We start from the raw sequence: 19,336 nt of genomic DNA on the forward strand, positions 1-19,336 counted from the left end.
TCCTGATACGTCATATGCTGCCTGCCTTTACATGATGTCACATCCTATACGTCACATCCTATTACGTCACATCCTGTCCGTCTTTTATAAAGGCTCTCACAACACGTCTATCTATCTCTTCCTCTTTCTGTCTCTCCTCAACCGACCTCACAATGTCCCTGCTGTCTACAAGATTAAATTAATTTATTCTGTTCAACACCTGGCTTCCTGCTGATTCCACCATCCCACTTCTAACACCCTGAAGAGCGATGAACCAGGAACGAACGATCGCTTTTAACCTATCAGCCTCTCTCCTCCATTTCCCTCCGAGATCATCCACCTGCTGACCAGACATTATTAGAGGTGCCAAAAACTAAATAGAGGCTCAGAAGGGATCAAGGCTTTTCTATTCTGGTCCTTCTCTCTGGAATGACCTGCCGCTGAACATTTGGCAAGCCCCCTCGCTGCCCATCTTTAAAACCAGCCTCAAAACTCACTTGTACTCTTTGGCATTTGACTCAGCATGATTTCGACTTGCTCTTGGTTTTACTCCCTGGTGTTTTCTACTGTATTTGTCACTGCTTTTTTCCCTATATATGATAGCTGTCCGTGTTAAGCGCATTGTTACAGCTTCAACTGTTGTTAAAGCACTATATAAATCAATATGTATTGTATTGTATTTTATTGTATTGTGATGTGATATTTTCTTGTCGCTCAGGATTTGCATTCCATAAGTAAAAGGGCTCCGCCACAAAAACCAAAACGCACCAACAAAGCAACCGGAGACCGTGGTCCTAATGCACGAAAGAAGAATAAGAAAGAAGAAGTTGGAAAGAGTGCTGAAGTACTTATAAAGCAACTAAAACAGGTGAATGGGTGACATCACGCACATGCATTTCTGAAACGATTAATTCCCCAATGGGTGCTAATTGGAGTTAATTTCACAGGGTCTGTCTCTGCTGCCCTTGATGGAACCTGCCATCACCGCGAGCCTGGATCTCTTTGCTCCATTTGGAAGCAGCCCAGTCAATGGAAAAGCCCAACTGAAAGGATCCTTTGGAAATGCAATGCTGGACCATATCCCGGACTACTATTCCCAGTTACTCACAAAGGTAAAGCCAAGCCCGGGTCTATGTCCTCGGACATCCAATTCTTAGGAAGTTCCTCAATGGCAGTTGTCCGCTTCACAGAACAACCTCAGCAACCCACCAACACCGCCATCTTCGCTACCCCCGACACCGCCGCCTTCTGTACAGCACAAGCTGCTCAATGGGGTGACTCCTGGGGAGGAATTTTCTCAGGGTCACAAAAATGCGGATTCCAAAAACAAACCTATAGGTGAAAAACAGCCACAGGAAATGAACACTGTTATTAAATAATTATCCAAAAGCCCGCCTTCTCAATGCTTTCTGAATTGTCTTTCCAGAAGTGATTACAGAGGAGACAAAGAGTGTAGACATTCTTGCAGCGCTTCCCACACCACCACATAACCAGAATGAGGACATGAGGTACAGAAGGACATCATTTCTGTTGACTCAAGCATTTTTTTTGCTTTGAAGTCAGAAAAAACGGATTTGTTTTTGACAGGATGGAAAGTGATGATGAGGATGCCCCTGAAAGCATCATTCCAGCATCATCTCCGGAGAGTAACGTTGGGGAAGCAACTCCACGATTCCCAAACCTACGGGAGCCAAAGGAAGAGGAGTCGGAGAGAGCAATATCGCCTGTGATTCCCGTCATTCCTCGTACGGCTATTCCAGGTAAAACAGGCAATATGTCGCTCAAAAGCGATTGGCATTCAAAAAATAAGAATTATCACATGTGAACATTTTTTGGACAATGTTTCAGTGTACAGTGATACCTCAGCTTACAATCACTTTAGTTTACGAACCGAACCTTTCGCCTCACAAACATTAAATTCGCGAGAATATAATCTTGGCATACAAACTAGTTTTCGGGAAAGACACGGAGCGCCACAATGGCTGGCGGAGTACTTTTCGGCGGAAGAACACCAAACCACACAGCCGAACAGCGCCACGGTGGATTGCGGACGAGTTTTCCACACCCACTTTCTTTGAGTTTCCTCAGTGCAGACGTGGTTTGTTATCAAGTGGATACTTCTGCTTTTTGTTGGGACCGAAAAAGTCGAAGAGGACACAAAAGAAAATTACAGTCAAGCAGAAGAAGGAGATCATTGAAAAACACGAAGGAGGTGTGTGTTTGTGCGACTTAGCGTCCCACTACCAGTATGATAAGTCGACCATTGCTACATGTGGCTATGGGTGTTTCTGTGTTGTCTAGGCAACGGTGTCAGGCAAGAGGTTGAAAAACTTCTGTTGATTTGGATTAACGAAAAGCAGCTAGCTGGGGAATGGTGAGTGAGGGTATTATCACCGAGAAAGCATGGCAACTTAACTTGGATATCGTCAAGAGGCAACTACATCAAGGACCATCACAAAAGTAAATAAAACAACTTTATTATATAGTACAGTTAATTTTTTTTATTACAATACAATAGCATATTTATTATTCATAAAATAAGGTATATTTTGTGTAGTTTTAAGGATTATTTAGTAGAACATTGTTTTATTGGGTTTTAATGGTTTCTTATGGGAAATAAATGTTTGGCAGATGAACTTTTCGCCTAAAGTTCGTAAGATGAGGTATCACTGTACTTGTTACTGCAAGATAATGATTTCTGAATGGTAAAATCCAAGGTGCCAGAAATAAAACATCATGTGTTTTCACAATGCTAGCTTTCTCAGAACGCAAACCTTTTGAGTCAGATGACGAAAGAGCACTTTCCATGTCCAACCACTGGGATAAGGCCAAAAATAATGAGGTGGCGGTTACCTTCACATTGTCCTCCTTAGCAGCCAAGGTACAACGCTACAAGATGATTCCATCCCTTTCTAACTCTAATTCCTCCATGCATAGCTGACTGAAAACTAATCCCTTGTCTTTCCCAGAAACTGAACCATGTGATGATGGCAATGGCCCAGCTGCTCAAGATAAGGATGCCAGGTTCATATGAGGTGACCTTCCCTTCCCAGAACCCTGATATGCCCGGAGTGGATGATCCTGCGAAAGGGCCTGTACAGTCAGGTACTGGGTGAAATATTTTTTGTCGTCATTGACATTGAGCTATGAACATTCAAAATGTTAACATTGAAATGGGGACAATATCAGTCATGTGACCTTACCACAATTGTGTTTTATGTAAATCTTAATTCAACCAACCACATTCCTCCTTTCAAGTCTGTACTTGATTGATAATTCAAATCAGATAAAAATCAACTTGGGGGTTCAAGGGGAGGGCCTCTGCTGCCGAAACAGCATGCATGCAATCCACTTCTGCATTCGCTGTCAATTGTATATGAATAACACAACTATTCTTATCATTTCAAAATTTAATGACAGTGGAAATGTACAAGAGCTTGTAAAAATGTATGAGCAGCGAGTGGCTCGATGGTCCAATGGGAGTTAGCCTCTCCAATATTATTTTCAATATTCTGTTTGGCACAGCTCATGTCTTCGATGTTTGTGGATTTATAGAAAGGGAGACATTGCAACATATTGTATGGTGAGCATCAAAACAGTTTATATTGCTTGGAGGTCACATCATTCTCAGTGGATTGCATGAATGCAGACAGAGCCACACAACAAATCCATTCCCACCCTAAACTGCGTATCCTTGCACACATACACAAGCATTTCTGTTGTGGTGTAAAGTGATTATTTATCATTTAACCACAACAGCAGTACAATGTGGTTTTAATTCTTTTTAGTTTGTTGACGACTTTGTTCATGTTGTGGAATTTTTTTCTTAAACCCCAAAAAAACTTTGTTTTCACAGAACCCATAATAATTATTGAATTGTGATCACATACATGACAAAAAATATCGAGGGTCAAAATGTTGGCGATGTCTCACAGCCTTAGTTGAAACCCATTCAAAATATTTCTTCAACAAAAAAGTCAAGTCACATTTATTTATTTGGCCCTTAACTCATTCGCTGCCGTTCACGAATTTATTATTGAAAATTGATGTAGAAGCGCCATTCCCAAATTTGTTAGGGTCTTGTTTTTTCATGCGTTCCGATAAAGCGCTGGCCATGGTCACTGGGAATGTTGTTTCCCTTCCACAAGCGGGCAACATTTCCCTTTTTTCCATGTTGGCGCTTTGTTCAAGCTGTTGTTAAAGCGTTATATAATAATATAATAATACATTTCATTTATAAGCGCCTTTCAAAACTCTCAAGGACACTTTACAGTCACAGGATATTTTTTCTGCGGGTGAGCAGCGGCAGCCACACACGCCAGCGTTCACTCAACCCGGAAGTAACATAAAGTAAAAAAAATAACAAATAACCAATATGTGTGTATAGCATTGTATTGTACAGCCACCCTCATTTCAAGCTCATATAACTCCAGACCCATATTATTTAGGAATTAACTCTTTTTTTTCTGATGAAAGAAGAGAGTCAAAGGTTTCTTACGGTGCATTGAATGTTTTTGTAGTCCTAAAACTCAATATTCTGTGGGTCCTGGAATTCGAGTGACAATGACAAAACCCCTGGCACTGGAGTGGACACATTCTTGCACGTCTGGCAGTGAATGAGTTAATCTCAAACAAGTCTCTCTGGACTTCACAAGTCCATAGTTATCAAATATTAACGACATCCGCTTATCATAACTAACATAGGAAAGAAAGAAAAAATGAAAAGACTCGTTCTCTCAAAAAATAAGAAACCATGACAAGATGAGCAAGCTGCAGGAGATGCCTAATGGATAACATTTAACACATAATGTGAGGCCCATTTATGCTGGGACAACACGTTGGTTATTATTCTGACAGACGGAAGGGATGAAGTCAGCCGAACGTGAATTTACAATTGACAACCGACCATGTCTTGCAGGTGCTTTGTGTCTAAAGGACAGTGCCTCATCAAGTCAGGATGAGTGGTTGAGGCAATTTGACGTGTCCCTGCCTGGCTGCACATTAAAGAAACAGGTGGACATTCTGGCACTGATTAAACAGGTTTGTTCAAGAGCTCTTGCCTCTGCTCTGTACATGTTTTATTTCTTCCGCAATATGCAAGGATGCATCTGGGCCGCGTTCTTGCACCATTTACACATTTTGACAGCCACTGGCGCAACTTTGTACCTTCACTGCGCCAGCACCGGCGCTAGTCTACTACGATTAGCGCATATTGCTACATGATCCGCGCCACATATGACATACTTCTATTACAACAGCTAAAGAAACAAATGTAGTTAAACAGCAATTAAAAACTGTTCGTTTTCCTTCAGAGGTTTTAACTTTTGTCGTCTTCCATCTTGCCTTACCGATATCGAGCCATAATCACCTTGCTTTTGTTTTGGTGCGTTCCAAAGTCATGGTCGAGGATATCTCTGGCTTTTCCGTGATCCGCCGGAAACTGCGGAAAGGTCTAATAGAATATTCATTTACCCATGGTGCCTTGCATTATTTACATGAAACATGGCGGATGGTTGCAATATGGAGCTTGAGAACTAGAGTAAAACTCTAAAAGACATTAAAAAGAGGCAGCAACAAACATATTCTCGTTTTTAAAGAAACAATTCAATACATCTGCGGAGGGTATTGACAATTCATAGGAGCAAACTGCTGTTAATGTTCATGTTTATGTTTGTTAAAGTAATTATAAGTGCCTTGCATGCTGGGTCCGAGAGGACAGTAATTTCATCTGTGCTGTATGTCATGCATATTGGCATATTTGACAATAAAGCTGACTTTGACTTTGACTTTGACTGACTTAATGATCCGAATTTAGTGGCTAATGGGAATGATTTCAGAGCTGTAGCAGCACATTGGACACTAGTAAGAAACACTGTGCTAAGTCTGTTCTCTTTGTCTTCTCTGCAATACCATACAGTATCAAAATAGCACAGGATTGATTGTGTAACTAAAGAAAATTGAAAATGTTTATTTTATATCCAGCATGAACAAATTATAGGATTTCCATTACAATTGTTTGCTGATATATTAGAAAAATCGATTTTACTCAAATACTGGTTTTTCATTTGCAATTTTGAAATATCATGCTCCAATGAATTTATTTTGGTTTATTTCAAACAGTTTTGTATACTTCGCCAAGCTAGTTAAATCGGGCCCCATCAATTTTAGAATTTGGCCCCCTTTTCAGACATAAGGGGGGCAACTGGCCCCCTTTTTTAATTTCCCAGATGAATCCCTGATTATGTGTGTGGATTTGCTTTCAGGAATTCCCAGATCAGGAAGACAAGAGAGTCCAGCACTGTTATACCACGAATGTCAATGACCTGGATGTGCGCCACCTTCCGATTATACCAGTGGAGGAATCGCCGCCTCCGTCGCCATCCCCTCCTCCTTCCTCCCCAGCTCCGCTTCCACCTCATGAGGTCGAACCATCCAAAAAGTTTTTATCCCCCTTGCCTGCCCCTCTGACCGCTGCCCAGATCAAGACGGAGCCTGAGCAGGATGGCGCTGGTGCTTTTGTAGAACACGTTGACATGACGGTGTCAAGGGTTGCGGTTCCAGAGAAGGCCTCTGATCCAACGTCGAGCCCTGCAGGTCCTGATCCCACTGCTCCCCCAGAAGATCCTCTCGCTTTTTCTGCCAAAGAGGAGGAATCGCTCGTCGATGCTCTCATGTCAGATTGTCCCAGTCTGCTGGAGTCTTCGCTCAAAGCCATAAAGCAACGAAGGCCTCTTTCTCCTGATGAGGAGGTCTTACTCCCCAATGTGAAGAAATGGAAGGGAATTCGCTGGAAGCGGCTCCAGATTGTCATTTCCATCCGCAAGGGGGGCTCCAAAAAAGAGAGCAGCCGCGAGGTGTCTGAGCTGATGGAGCGCCTCCGCATTACTCTGCGACCCGAGAGGTTGCCACGCGATAAACGCAAATGCTGTTTCTGCCATGAAGAGGGTGACGGTGCCACGGATGGCCCCGCCCGCTTACTGAACATCGACGTGGACCTTTGGGTGCACCTCAACTGCGCCCTGTGGTCCACTGAGGTCTATGAAACGCAAGGCGGTGCGCTTATCAACGTGGAGGTGGCGCTGCGTCGCGGATTGCGCACCCTGTGCGCGTGCTGCCAGAAAACGGGCGCCACCAACAGCTGCAACCGACTGCGCTGCCCCAACGTCTACCACTTTGCCTGCGCCATTCGGGCCCGCTGCATGTTCTTCAAAGACAAAACCATGTTGTGCACCCAGCACAAGCTGAAGTGCCCCAGCGAAGACGAGCTCTGCTCCTTTGCCGTTTTACGGCGGGTCTACATCGAGCGAGATGAGGTCAAGCAAATAGCCAGCATCTTGCAGCGAGGGGACCGCGTCCACCTTTTCCGCGTCGGCGGTCTCATCTTTCACGCCGTTGGTCAGCTGCTTCCCTCTCAAATGGCCATCTTCCACTCATCCACTGCCATCTTCCCTGTCGGCTATGAGGCCACGCGCATCTACTGGAGCACGCGAGTGCCCAATAAGCGTTGTCGCTATCGGTGTCGCATCGGCGAGGATGATGGCCGCCCCATGTTTGAGGTGCGTGTTCTGGAACACGGCATGGAGGATTTGCAGTACCGTGACATGACTCCGCAAGGTATATCGATCCCGTCTTACTCTTGTTGCCTTGTCTTCTCTCCCTTTCAAATGAACTGAATGTTTGATGCCGTTTGTTGACAGGCATCTGGGAACAAGTCGTTCACAAGGTTGCAAAACTCCGAGATGATTCGTCCATGCTGAAACTCTTCACTGAACACGTCAAAGGAGAAGAGATGTTTGGCCTCACAATTCATGCTGTCATGCGCATCACTGAATCGGTGAGAGAGCAACATTTGGAAGACATTCAGAGCCACTTTTGGGAATTTGACTTCTTTGATATTTGCAGTGGCCATCATTTTTGGACCCACCCAGTGTTAACTCATTCACTGACATTCCTGAACGTATTTGGGAATTGAAAATATGACATAGTGCCATTCCTGAATTTGTTCGGGTTTTCTTAATTCTTGTTTGGGTGCTGATAAAGTGCTGGCCAGACCTCTGGCAATGTTTTTGCCTTCCACAGGGGGCAGCATTTCCCTTTTTTCCATATGTATTGCATTGCATTTTGGACAGCCGCCCTCATTTCAAGCTCCTATAACTCCAGACCCAGATAATTTAGGAATTAACTCTTTTTTTTCTGATGAAAGAATATAGTCTAAGGTTTCTTACTCTGCATTGAATGTTTATGTAGTCCTGAAACTCAATATTCTGTGGGTCCTGCAATTTGAGAGAAAATGACAAAAACCCTGTCACTGGAGTGGAAACATTTTTGCACATCGCGACATCTTGCGTTCAAATCTCAGTTCCAGCTTTTTTGTGTGGCGTTCGTTTATTTGTGTCCATTTAAGACTGGTAAGTTGTGCATGTGTGTGAGCATGTGAGAAGTCTTCTGTCTATATTCCGTATTTTCCGGTGTATAAGGCCCGGAGTATAAGGCTTACCCCCAATGAATGGTGCATTTTCAAACTTTGACGCACTATTTCTTCTACGGGGGAGGGAAAAGGAGTTGTGGCTCTATATTATTTCACATATAAGGTGCACCTCAGTATAAGGCGCAGAGTCGTCTTTTGAGGAAAATGAAGGCTTTTGGGAATGCCTTATACACCAGTAAATACGGTAGATAGCTCTAGGAGAGTGGTTGCCTTTACAGCAGATCCTGTATTTTGTTTGGCCTCTTCCTTTCATAACTTTTCTGCTGTGAAATGTAAATTTCTCCACTGTGAGACTGATAAAGGCTAATCTAAGCTAATATTTGCCAATCAACTAGCGAGAGGTTTGAGTTTTACCCCGTTTTTCTCGTCCGAAGTCAGATGGGAGCGTGTCCTGCTTGCGTATCATGGGTAGATGAGGAAAGGACATTGAAGATAATTTTGTCACATATCTTATATTTCAGTTGCCTGGAGTGGAGAACTGTCACAACTACCAGTTCCGATATGGCCGTCACCCACTGATGGAACTGCCTCTCATGATTAACCCCACCGGTAGTGCTCGCTCAGAGCCCAAAGTACCCACGCTGTGCAAGAGGTAAGGTCAAGTATTTAGAGCTATTTAATCTCTGTTTTCAAGCAGTTTCTTGAAGCCCAGATGATTTTCGCTCCATTAACCTAGCACGGGAGGGTTTGAATCTTGGCTACCCATTGTAGAGTTCTAACTCTGGATCCTATATAGGTACTCTGACTTCGTCACACCTTCCCAAAAATGGTGTCAGGCGGTGCAGACCGAAACAGCTGCTGATCGGCTTAGATGAGATCACGGGCTGGGTTCGGAAGTGGATGAGAGGAGAAGTGCGCTCTTGCGTCAAGACTTGATTTCCACACGCACCCCAAGCTTCCTACTGAGCTCAAAGTGCCACTTTAAATCAACTCAATCACTGCCACACATGGGCAAAAATGTGTCCAATCCAATGCCAGGGTTTTTGTCACTGTCACTCAAATTGCAGGACCCACAGAAGATTGAGTTTTAGGACTACATAAACATTCAATTCCGGCGTAAGAAACTTTAGACTCTCTTCTTTCATTGGAAAAAAATAAATTCAAAAATAAATGATTATGGAGTCATATGAGCTTAAAATGAGGGCGGCTGTCAAAAATACAATGCAATACATACATATTGCTTTATATAGCGCTTTAACAACAGCTGAAGCTGGAACAATGCGCTAACATGGAAAAAAGGGAAATGTTCCCCCCTTGTGGAAGGGAAAAAACATTGCCAGAGGCCAATGCCAGTGCTTTATCGGCACCTAAGCATGGAAAAACAAAACCCCAACAAATTTGCGAAAGGCACTCTACGTCATATTTTCAATTCCCGAATAAATTCGGGAAGTGCAGCGAATGAGTTAAATGCTCACACTGATGTTGTGGAGTGGCTACAAATCCTTTGTGTTGCATACACTGATTGACAAGCCTTTTCCTTGCTAAATGGATTGGTGATGTGAAGGACATTCATAAAAGTCCCTCCATTACCCACGTCACCTTAAAAGCTGCAATATTCAAAGCTTGTCGTCCGAAAATTACGGGTCTGATCATGATAATCCTTTTTTTTCCCCGGAGGGATCAGGTGACAGTCTTGATTTTCCTTCGGTCCTCAGGCCTCACACCTTGAACAGCACCAGCGTGTCCAAGGCGTACCAGAGCACCTTCACCTGCGAGATGAACACGCCATACAGCAAGCAGTTTGTCCACTCCAAGTCCTCGCAGTATCGGCGCTTGAAGACCGAGTGGAAGAACAACGTGTACCTGGCTCGCTCTCGCATTCAGGGCTTGGGTCTGTACGCCGCCAAAGATCTGGAGAAGCACACCATGGTCATTGAGTACATTGGCACAGTCATCCGCAACGAGGTGGCTAACCGCCGGGAGAAGATCTATGAGTTACAGGTGACTATACTGGACTGCACACCCAATATTGTCAGTCCCCATAGGAACAAAAAAGCCCTTTGAACCCTGCCACCTGAGACTTTCATTATCTTTGTCCTAGAACCGTGGAATCTACATGTTCCGCATCAACAACGAGCAGGTGATTGACGCCACTCTGACTGGTGGCCCAGCGCGGTAAGCAATCTTGAGGACTGGTTGGCTGGACAAAATAATCACGGTGTAGTAATTAAACAGATTTATCCTTCTTAAACTTTAAACACATCAACTTTTTAAAATGCTAATTTCTTCCAAAATTATTCCCTGGCGCCTATTGTCACTTGCTTTAAACTGTCACTCCCAGTTGAGGTTCACTAAAAGTGACACAAAACAAAAGACGGGTACATTGACTTACGAGTGACCCTTGTAATTCAAATTCTTCGTTTCATAAGGTGTTTCTCAACTACCATATTTTCCGGTGTATAAGGCGCACCCAAAAGCCTTGATTATTTTTCAAAAGATGACCCTGCACCTCATACGCAGGTGCACCTTGTAATGTTGAACCACAACAGGTCTCGCAACTACTGTCAGCAGCCACCATTTCCCTAGTGAGCGGCCTTATAATGTGTTGTGCCTCATAGTTGGATATATATACAGTAAAGTCTCGTTATATTGATATTCTCGGGAGTCCGAAAAAATATCGATATAACCGGGACTATCGATATATCCGACCCTGCGCGCATGTAATTTTCTCCTTGCGTTCATAGAAATAGTATCGTAATAAGCGGTACTATCGATATAACCGATATCGATATAACGAGACTTTACTGTAATATATAAATCTAATATTTATATATTATATTTGGAAAACACCATCAATCTCTTTGACCTTTGATGAATTCATTCTTGAATCTCTCCCTCGTCAGCTCAATTTTCTCTTCAATGCCCTGTCACATTAGAGTTTGTACAAGTTTAGTCACGCGTTGGAGAAGCAAAACAATGTTGGAAGTTCCATCTTCACGGTTGGAATACCTGCTCCCCTTTGAGTTGGTCAAATTCAGCCATGTTCAACTGTCACTGTCACGTTTCCTGCCCTCGGATAGTTCCTCGTTGGCTCGCTCGCTACCGAGCAATAGTTTGAGTCACCATACAGTGGGAAACTGACGCACCGTCTTAGCCATTTCGGTGCAGATTGTAGGCCACTCCTCTTTGCTTTGTTGTTGCTTTGGACAAAGGAACGAAAGAGTGTCATTGTGTTTGAGATTTTAAAAAGTATATTTTTAAAGCGATGAGCTTTTTACTGAGCGAGTTGTTTGTTCTGTAGCCACAAGGTGACATGGGTCTTTTTGTGCCAGTTCCAAGCCCGGATAAATACAGAGGGTTGTGCCAGTCCCAAGCCCGGATAAATACAGAGGGTTGTGTCAGGAAGGGCATGCGACGTAAAAGCTTGGCCAAAACAAACATGCAAATCAAACCTCTGAAGATGGAGGACACTGATCCCTTGAAGGGAAAAGCCGAAAGGAAAAGAATATATTTGAAATCATTTTTCATTCATTGAACGTGCGCCTTATATATGGAAAAGGTTTGAAACTACACCATTCATTGGCTGTGCTCCTTATACTTCATTGCGCCTTATACACCATTAATTAAAGGACAACCGACGTCACTTTTTTGTTTCTTAACTGACACCATAAAAACGTTTTATAGCATCTAAAATACCCAAAACATGTAGTATGAAATTTTTCTTCAAATGCAAAACACCAATAAAAATGAAAATCTGCAAAAAATTGAGCTGCGAATTGGGCATTTTCAGAAATTCCCGCCCCCAGTTCGTGACATGATGCCAAGACATCTTGCATTGCCGCAGAATCAAAACAATGGCTTCAGATTCAGAGAATATGCTTTCTTGTTACACATCGAGTTATGAACATGATTCAAATAGTCCTGAAGAGGAAAGCATACATGTTTGCAATTGATTTAAAGAATTTATTCCGTGCCATTATGAGGCAACATTGAGGGGAGATGTCTCAACGAAAAAGAGGCACAAAATGGCGACCTCCTATGGCCGCCTCCGTTTCCACAGGCTGATAAATTCCTTCGGTCCATTGTAGCGGTCCTTCCTGATGGAAGGACCGCTACAATGTGTCTTTTTTTCGGTCAGGGGCGTTCCTTTCGTGACGTCACGTACGGATTTATTCCGTGTCATTTTGAGGCATTAGGGGGGCGAAATGTCGCACCCAAAAAGGGAAACAAGACTTTCTGAATATTCAGCGTGAATCTTAAAACGTAAAATATAGCTATATGCGGTGGAATCTTATTAAAATATGCTCAGTAGAAGTCATTTGAAGCCATTTTACAAATTATGGACACAACTTGTCCGGAGACGTCAGTTGTCCTTTAAATATGGTAATTTCTTTTGCATTATACACGAGTAAAAGCTCAAGCAATAATTGCACTTCATAGAGAGCGGCTTGTGAACGTTCAAATAAGTTGTGTTTTTGGGGCCATTTTCAGTCGAAGTTGATTGTAAAACTAGTGCTGTCAAGAGATTAAAAAAGGGGAATGCTAATTAATTATGGTTTGCGGTTAATATACTCATTCACTGCCATTCCCGAATTTATTCAGGAATTGAAAAGCATGGCGTGGAACGCAATTCCTGAGTTTTGTTTGTTTTTCTTGGTTACCGATAAAGTGCTGGTCAGACCTCTGGCAATATTTTTCCCTCCCATGAGGGGGCAGTATTTGCCTTTTGTACAGCTGCCCCAATTTCAAACTCAGATAACTCCAGACCCATATAACTTAAGAATTACCTATTTTTTCTGATTCTGATTTTTCGTGGGGCTGCAATTGATAAATAGCATGTCTGTGAATATCAATGAGGAAAGAGGATTGATTTGAGTGACAAATGTTTAATGTTAAACTAACCTATTTCATCTAACGAAAGTGCTAGCTAAATGCTAACCAGGAAGTCAAAATAACAAAGATGGGCATACGGAACAGCAACACATCCAAACATCTCACAAAAACAGCAGCTCCCATATTTTGTTCTTCTACTTCTTTTGGCTTTCATAACTTTGCTGCTGTGAATTGTAAATTTCTACATTTTGAGACTAATAAGGGTTATTAGAATCAGAATTACTGACAGGCAGACTTGGATGGAATTCCGTAACAGATCCAACAGATGGGGCTGGCGAGAACAAAGCTGATCGAATCCTTTTGCAATGGAGAATTAACTCGTTCACGAATTCATTCGGGAATTGAAAATATGACGTGGAGCGCCATTCCTAAATTTGTTCGGGTTTTGTTTTTTCATGCTTGGGTGCCGATAAATGTTTTTTCCTTTCTACAAGGGGGCAGCATTTCCCCTTTTTCCATGTTAGCGCTTGGTTACAGCTTTAGTTACAGCTGTTGTTAAAGCGTTGGATAAACCTATACGCATTGTATTGAATTGTATTTTTGACTGCCGCCCTCTTTTCAAGCTCATAACTCCAGACCAATATAATTTAGGAAGTATAACTTATTTTTCCTGATGAAAGACGAGAGTCTCAGGTTTCTTACGCTGCATTGAATGTTTACGTAGTGCTAAAACTCAATATTTTGTGGGTCCTGAAATTTGAGTGTCAATGACAAAAACCCTCTCACCGGAATGGACACATTTTGCACATCTGGCAGTGAATGAGTTAATTGCAAAATTGTGTCATCACTTAGCGACTGTGAATGACCTTCCTGCAGGTAGTTTTATATTAATCTTGTCCTGTCCCACCGCAGCTACGTCAACCATTCGTGCGCGCCCAACTGTGTCGCTGAGGTTGTGACGTTCGACAAAGAGGACAAGATCATCATCATTTCCAGTCGCCGAATCCCCAAAGGAGAGGAGGTAGGCTGCATGTGTAATTTCAGTCAACTGCTACCAAAGGACCTATTGCAAAATTAGACAGACCGACCCCAAAAATAATGCAATACAAATTCGTACCTAACTATAAAAAAGTCACAGATGAGTGTGTTACAACTCTAATATCTTGAAGTAGCTTTCAACCTGAAATAGTCCATTGATCTTCTTCGTTGCTGCTTTCTTGCAGAACAAATCAAGGCTGTTATTATCATCACATTCAAGCATCGCTAAAGCTTTGCCACAACAAGTGCCAAATAAGAGTACAGACGTTACCCTACTTACGAGTATCCGCGTTACGAACAACGGAACATCTGAACATTTTTGCGGGTATGTCAAAAAATGTTCAATGTCCCGAGTGCAGTTTCTATTTCATCGTGATGCGCCTGTTGTTGCACCATTTATCGTTCACAAACACAGCAATTCCCTCTCCTTTCTTCTTACCGCTCCTTATATTCCTATCTGCACATACGAGTTGGAAGGCCTCCAACTCGGCGTGTAAGTGTCCGGAGTGATCGCCGACAGTCACGTATCTGTGGGGAGCAGCAAACTGGTTTCACGGTACTCCATCTGATGTGGCGTTAGCGCCGCTAGCTCATCAATCTTGTTCGGGAGCGATCTTACATTCCCAATAATGTCGGATGGGAGGACATGTAAATCTTGAAAGCAAAAAAACACAAAGTGACTAAGTGGCTCGCTATCAAGCTAGCTATCTGTTGGCTATATGTTAGCTGTCTACTAGATGGCTAGCTGGCTTTCTATCTGTATTAGCTAACTAACTATCTAGCTAGCTAGCTATTAGCTATATAACTAGGTGGCTTGCTATATAACTATCTAGGTGGCTCGCTATCTGTTTAGCTATCTACGAGCTGGTTAGCTAGCTTTCTATCTAATTTACTTCCGGGTTGAGTGAACGCTGGCACGTGTGGCTGCCGCTGCTCACCCACAGGAAACTTAACCTTTGTTGTGTCCAGAATTTGTAAAATCGCTTCAAATGACTTCTACTGAGCGTATCTTACAAAGATTCCACCGCATATAGCTATGTTTTACTTTTTAAGACTCGCACTGAATATTCCGTCAGTGTTGTTTTTGAGTTGGTGACGAGTCCTCACCCTACGTCACTGAAGGAACGCCCCTCACCGAGAAAGGACATACCTTGCATCACCTCAATGCATTTTGCGGTACTTTGTTTGGTCTGAAAACTCTGTGTTGATCCGTGTTGATGGCGAAATTAGAAGGAAAACACATCAATAAACACGATGGTGAATTGTGTGTTGCGCCAAGACTTCTGCCTTTTTTGTGTACTGTGAGTACTAAAGAGTTTGTCACTACATTCTCTCCATATGCATCAAAATGACCGGAATAAATTATTTAATAGATTGCAAACATGTATGCTTTCCTCTTCAGAACTATTTGAATCATATTCATAACTGGATGAGTAACAAGAAAGCATATTCTCCGAATCTGAAGCCATTGTTTTGATTCTCCAGCAAGGCAAGACGTCTTGGGGTGACACCACGAACAAGGCGGCGGGACCTTCTGAAACTGGCCACTTCCGGGTTCAATTTGAAATAGTTTTTGGACACTTTAAGTCGTTTTTATTGCTGTTTTGCATTTGACTAAAAATATCGTACCTCGTGTTTTGGGTATTTTAGATGCTATAAAACGTTTTTCTGATGTCACTTTGGAAACAAAAAAGTGATGTTGGTTGTCCTTTAAACATACATTCTATAATAGCACTGAAGCAACTTACGAACAAATTCACCTTACGAACAAATTCACCTTACAAACGACCACTCGGAACGTATCTTGTTCGTAAGTTGGGGAGCGTCCGTAGTTGATATGGGAGCATTTTGAGGATGAAAATACGCACCGCAGGCTGTGGACTTGCTTGACAGGGAAGCTTTTTTGTGTCGATGACCTGACGTTTGTGCATTGCAGCTGACCTACGACTACCAGTTTGACTTTGAGGATGACCAGCACAAGATCCCGTGCCACTGCGGAGCCTGGAACTGCCGAAAATGGATGAACTGACACGAAGGAAGAAAGGAAGGTGGTATCTGGCCTCCTTTCTGCGCCAAAGCCTTTTTTTTAATTTGTTTTTAAACTTGACTTTGCCAGTGCATAAGCTGCTCTCCCCCAAGTGGAGGAAGGCTGGCCTCCATCTTGGGATGACCCCAAGTGACAGTTGAGCGTGTAGCCAAAGGTTTGATGAGCATTAATCAACATACCACAACACCAGAACTGTCCATTTTTTTCTTTACTTTGCCCATACGTTTTTTTTTTTGGGCGAAACCCTCCTGAAGAAAAAAAAATATGGGGAACAATCATGTCAACAAGCACCATGCATCAACAGCAGCAACAACAACAAAAATCAAGACAGAAAGAAGCCATTTAAAAATAGGACAATGCATTTTTCTTGTTTTAAGTTGGACCTAAAGTACTTCCTCTCACATCTGCAATCACACCACCCAGCCGTGACACCCCTCCCTAACCCCTAAAATCATCAATGAAGAGACAACGTGGACGTTGGCTAGCGAGACAATCTTGGTTGAAAAAAACAACAACTTTTTGCGACTCAGAAGGCGCCCATGCTCCTCTTGAACCGCACACAGTCCTAAAAGGTTTGTTGGATCCGGTCTACCTCATTGATTGGAGTGGGAAGTGACTGCTTTGTACAGAAACAAGAAAAAAAAGACAAAACTGTTAACTGCTACTGCGGAATGAAAGGGGGTCTAGAGGGACTGTTCTTGGACAAGCAGGGAATCGTAAAGCAACAGGTTTGCGCTGTCTACTCTATGCTGATGATCATTTCCTATACGGAGCCACCTTGATGATGATTATGATGATTCTTTGTCACTACTTATTTATACAGAGGAACTCTGAGAGCATTTTCAATAAGCATTCTAACAAAAAAAAGGCAATCAGAAACTCAGCGCCACGTCCTATCTGCCACCAAATGATCCGCTTCTTCTTCATCTGGTTTGCTGTCCGTGGACGCATGACTACTAAAAAAAAATGACCTTTTTTCGCTCTCGTCCTCTGTCCGATTTAGCGGACGGAATATTATACTGTAGTAGGTCTTCCTTTTGCCTGAGTGCAGCCTGCAGTGTTTCTACTTCCCAGGTGCGTGCGTGCGTATGTGTGTGTGTGCGCGTGTGTATGTGCTTTTCTAGGCTGAACTGGTGGCAGGGAAAGACTTAATTGGATAAAAGGGCATTTGTTTCCTTGTCAACCTGAGAGTTATAAGGAAAAAAAAAACATAAACAAGTCTTGAAAGGGAGCTTTATTAAAACTTCCCACACTGCTATATTCCACCTCCTCTGGAAAAAAAAACTAACAAAAAAATAACCTACCACCTCACAAGATGAATAAGAATAATGCAAACTTGTATAAATGTATATAACGGTTATATGCATTTGAGGCTTGTGTACCCGGCAAGCCCCCTTTGTAATCAATAAAGTGTAGAGAAATCAAATGGAAGGAAAAGAAAAAAAATCAACCACTGGATATCATTTTAACAAAGTTGTACATACGTATAAATAGATGTAAAATGGCAAACTAATATCTTTATGTATATGAACCAGAGCGTTTTTTTTTTTTTTTTTTTTTTTTTTTTTTTTTTTTTTGCATTAACCTGTTTTTTCTATGAGTGTTTTTTTTGCTATAAGCTCTCAGAGGTGAGTTTGTTGACATAAAACAAAAGCGGTGATAAGACAAGACGAGGTGACGACAAAAAAAGGATCTGTGTGTTGAATTCACATCACACAGCGGTGCAAAGCATTTGTATTTATGGAATATGTTGGGTTGTGTTTTATTTTCTTTTGTATTTATGCTTACCAAATCATGACCCTTCTTTGCCTCCAATTGGATGAATATACTCATCAATGGAAAGAAGCTTTTCTTCTTTGTGTCGTCATGCTTTTTTTGTCTCTTTTCCCCCACCTAGAAGTGAATGTGTTGTGAAATGGTTACTTGGCAGCCCCGACTTTTCCTCCTGCTCATGAATTGCACTCTCTCCTGAATCTCAAAATCTTGCCATCTTCATTTATATATATATATAGATATAAAAACCAATACTGTATATCATGGAGGCATTTGCTCAAATGGTCGATATTGATCAAGTATCCCAAGCAGTGATTTTACTTGTGCTCTTGCTATGTTTCAATTACAAGGGAAAACCATAATGAGACCTAAAGGCCTCTCACTGGATTTTAAGCCTGAGACATGATCAGCATTTCTGAAATATTAATTTAACTTTTCTTCATATCGTATAATTTAATAAATATTTGCTCAAATTGATTTTTTTTTTAAAACCTCACCTACTTTTTAAAAAGATGTCGCATCTGTACAGCAGATATACTTTTAGGGATGACAAATAAATATATTGATTTTTATTGTAAGTGGCATGTTTTGTATGAAGATTCTTTTGAATTGTACATATTTTTTTTCAGGAAGCCAGAGGTTTCTTTATATACAGCTTCCCAATCTTTCCCTGATCCAGTCATATTTGTCTGCTTTTGTTTATTGTAAACTGAAATAAAAATGCATTTTAAATATATACACTTTTCTTTTTTTATCTGTCCAATTGTTTTGTAAACATACTATGGAGGATGATGCCATGAGGCCCTGTTCCAGAAAATGTGTTCACTCAAGTCCGGAGCATTGTCATGTTTTGCGCACATGCACTATGTTGGGACTTTGATTTGAATATTTAAAATGGAACAGAGGTTTAAAATGCAAAATGTGTCCACTCCAGTGCCAGGGTTTTTGTCATTGACCCACAGAATATAAAATTTTAGGACTACATAAACAGGTCATTCACAGTCGCTAAGTGATGACACAATTTTGCAATTAACTCATTAATTCACTGCCAGACGTGCAACAATGTGCCCACTCCGGTGACAGGGTTTTTGTACTTGTCAATCAAATTCCAGGACCTACAAAATATTGAGTTTTAGCACTACATAAACATTCAATGCAGCGTAAGAAACCTTTGATTCTCGTCTTTCATCAGAAAAAAAAGTTAATTCCTAAATTATATGCGTCTGGAGTTATATGAG

At 42.0% G+C, this 19,336-nt stretch overlaps 1 protein-coding gene across 2 annotated transcripts in view; it reads left to right on the forward strand.

Moving 5' to 3' along the window:
- Positions 1-18,346, forward strand: part of kmt2d (lysine (K)-specific methyltransferase 2D) — a 42,225-nt gene extending 23,879 nt beyond the window's left edge. For both annotated transcript variants that reach the window (XM_088993097.1, XM_088993090.1), the window contains exons 41-55: positions 698-847; positions 927-1,091; positions 1,170-1,317; positions 1,406-1,487; positions 1,567-1,739; positions 2,736-2,860; positions 2,949-3,084; positions 4,898-5,019; positions 6,243-7,593; positions 7,677-7,813; positions 8,929-9,059; positions 10,123-10,408; positions 10,509-10,582; positions 14,153-14,261; positions 16,215-18,346. In XM_088993097.1, the coding sequence (XP_088849223.1) occupies positions 698-847; positions 927-1,091; positions 1,170-1,317; positions 1,406-1,487; positions 1,567-1,739; positions 2,736-2,860; positions 2,949-3,084; positions 4,898-5,019; positions 6,243-7,593; positions 7,677-7,813; positions 8,929-9,059; positions 10,123-10,408; positions 10,509-10,582; positions 14,153-14,261; positions 16,215-16,307 (3,282 nt within the window). In that variant the 3' untranslated portion in view covers positions 16,308-18,346. The remainder of the gene's footprint in view (positions 1-697; positions 848-926; positions 1,092-1,169; positions 1,318-1,405; positions 1,488-1,566; positions 1,740-2,735; positions 2,861-2,948; positions 3,085-4,897; positions 5,020-6,242; positions 7,594-7,676; positions 7,814-8,928; positions 9,060-10,122; positions 10,409-10,508; positions 10,583-14,152; positions 14,262-16,214) is intronic.
- The last annotated feature ends 990 nt before the right edge of the window (positions 18,347-19,336 follow it).

This window comes from Hippocampus bargibanti, linkage group LG01 (assembly GCF_051943395.1).
Source record: "Hippocampus bargibanti isolate YZ-2025 linkage group LG01, ASM5194339v1, whole genome shotgun sequence".
In the NCBI taxonomy this organism is placed as follows: Eukaryota; Metazoa; Chordata; class Actinopteri; order Syngnathiformes; family Syngnathidae; genus Hippocampus; species Hippocampus bargibanti.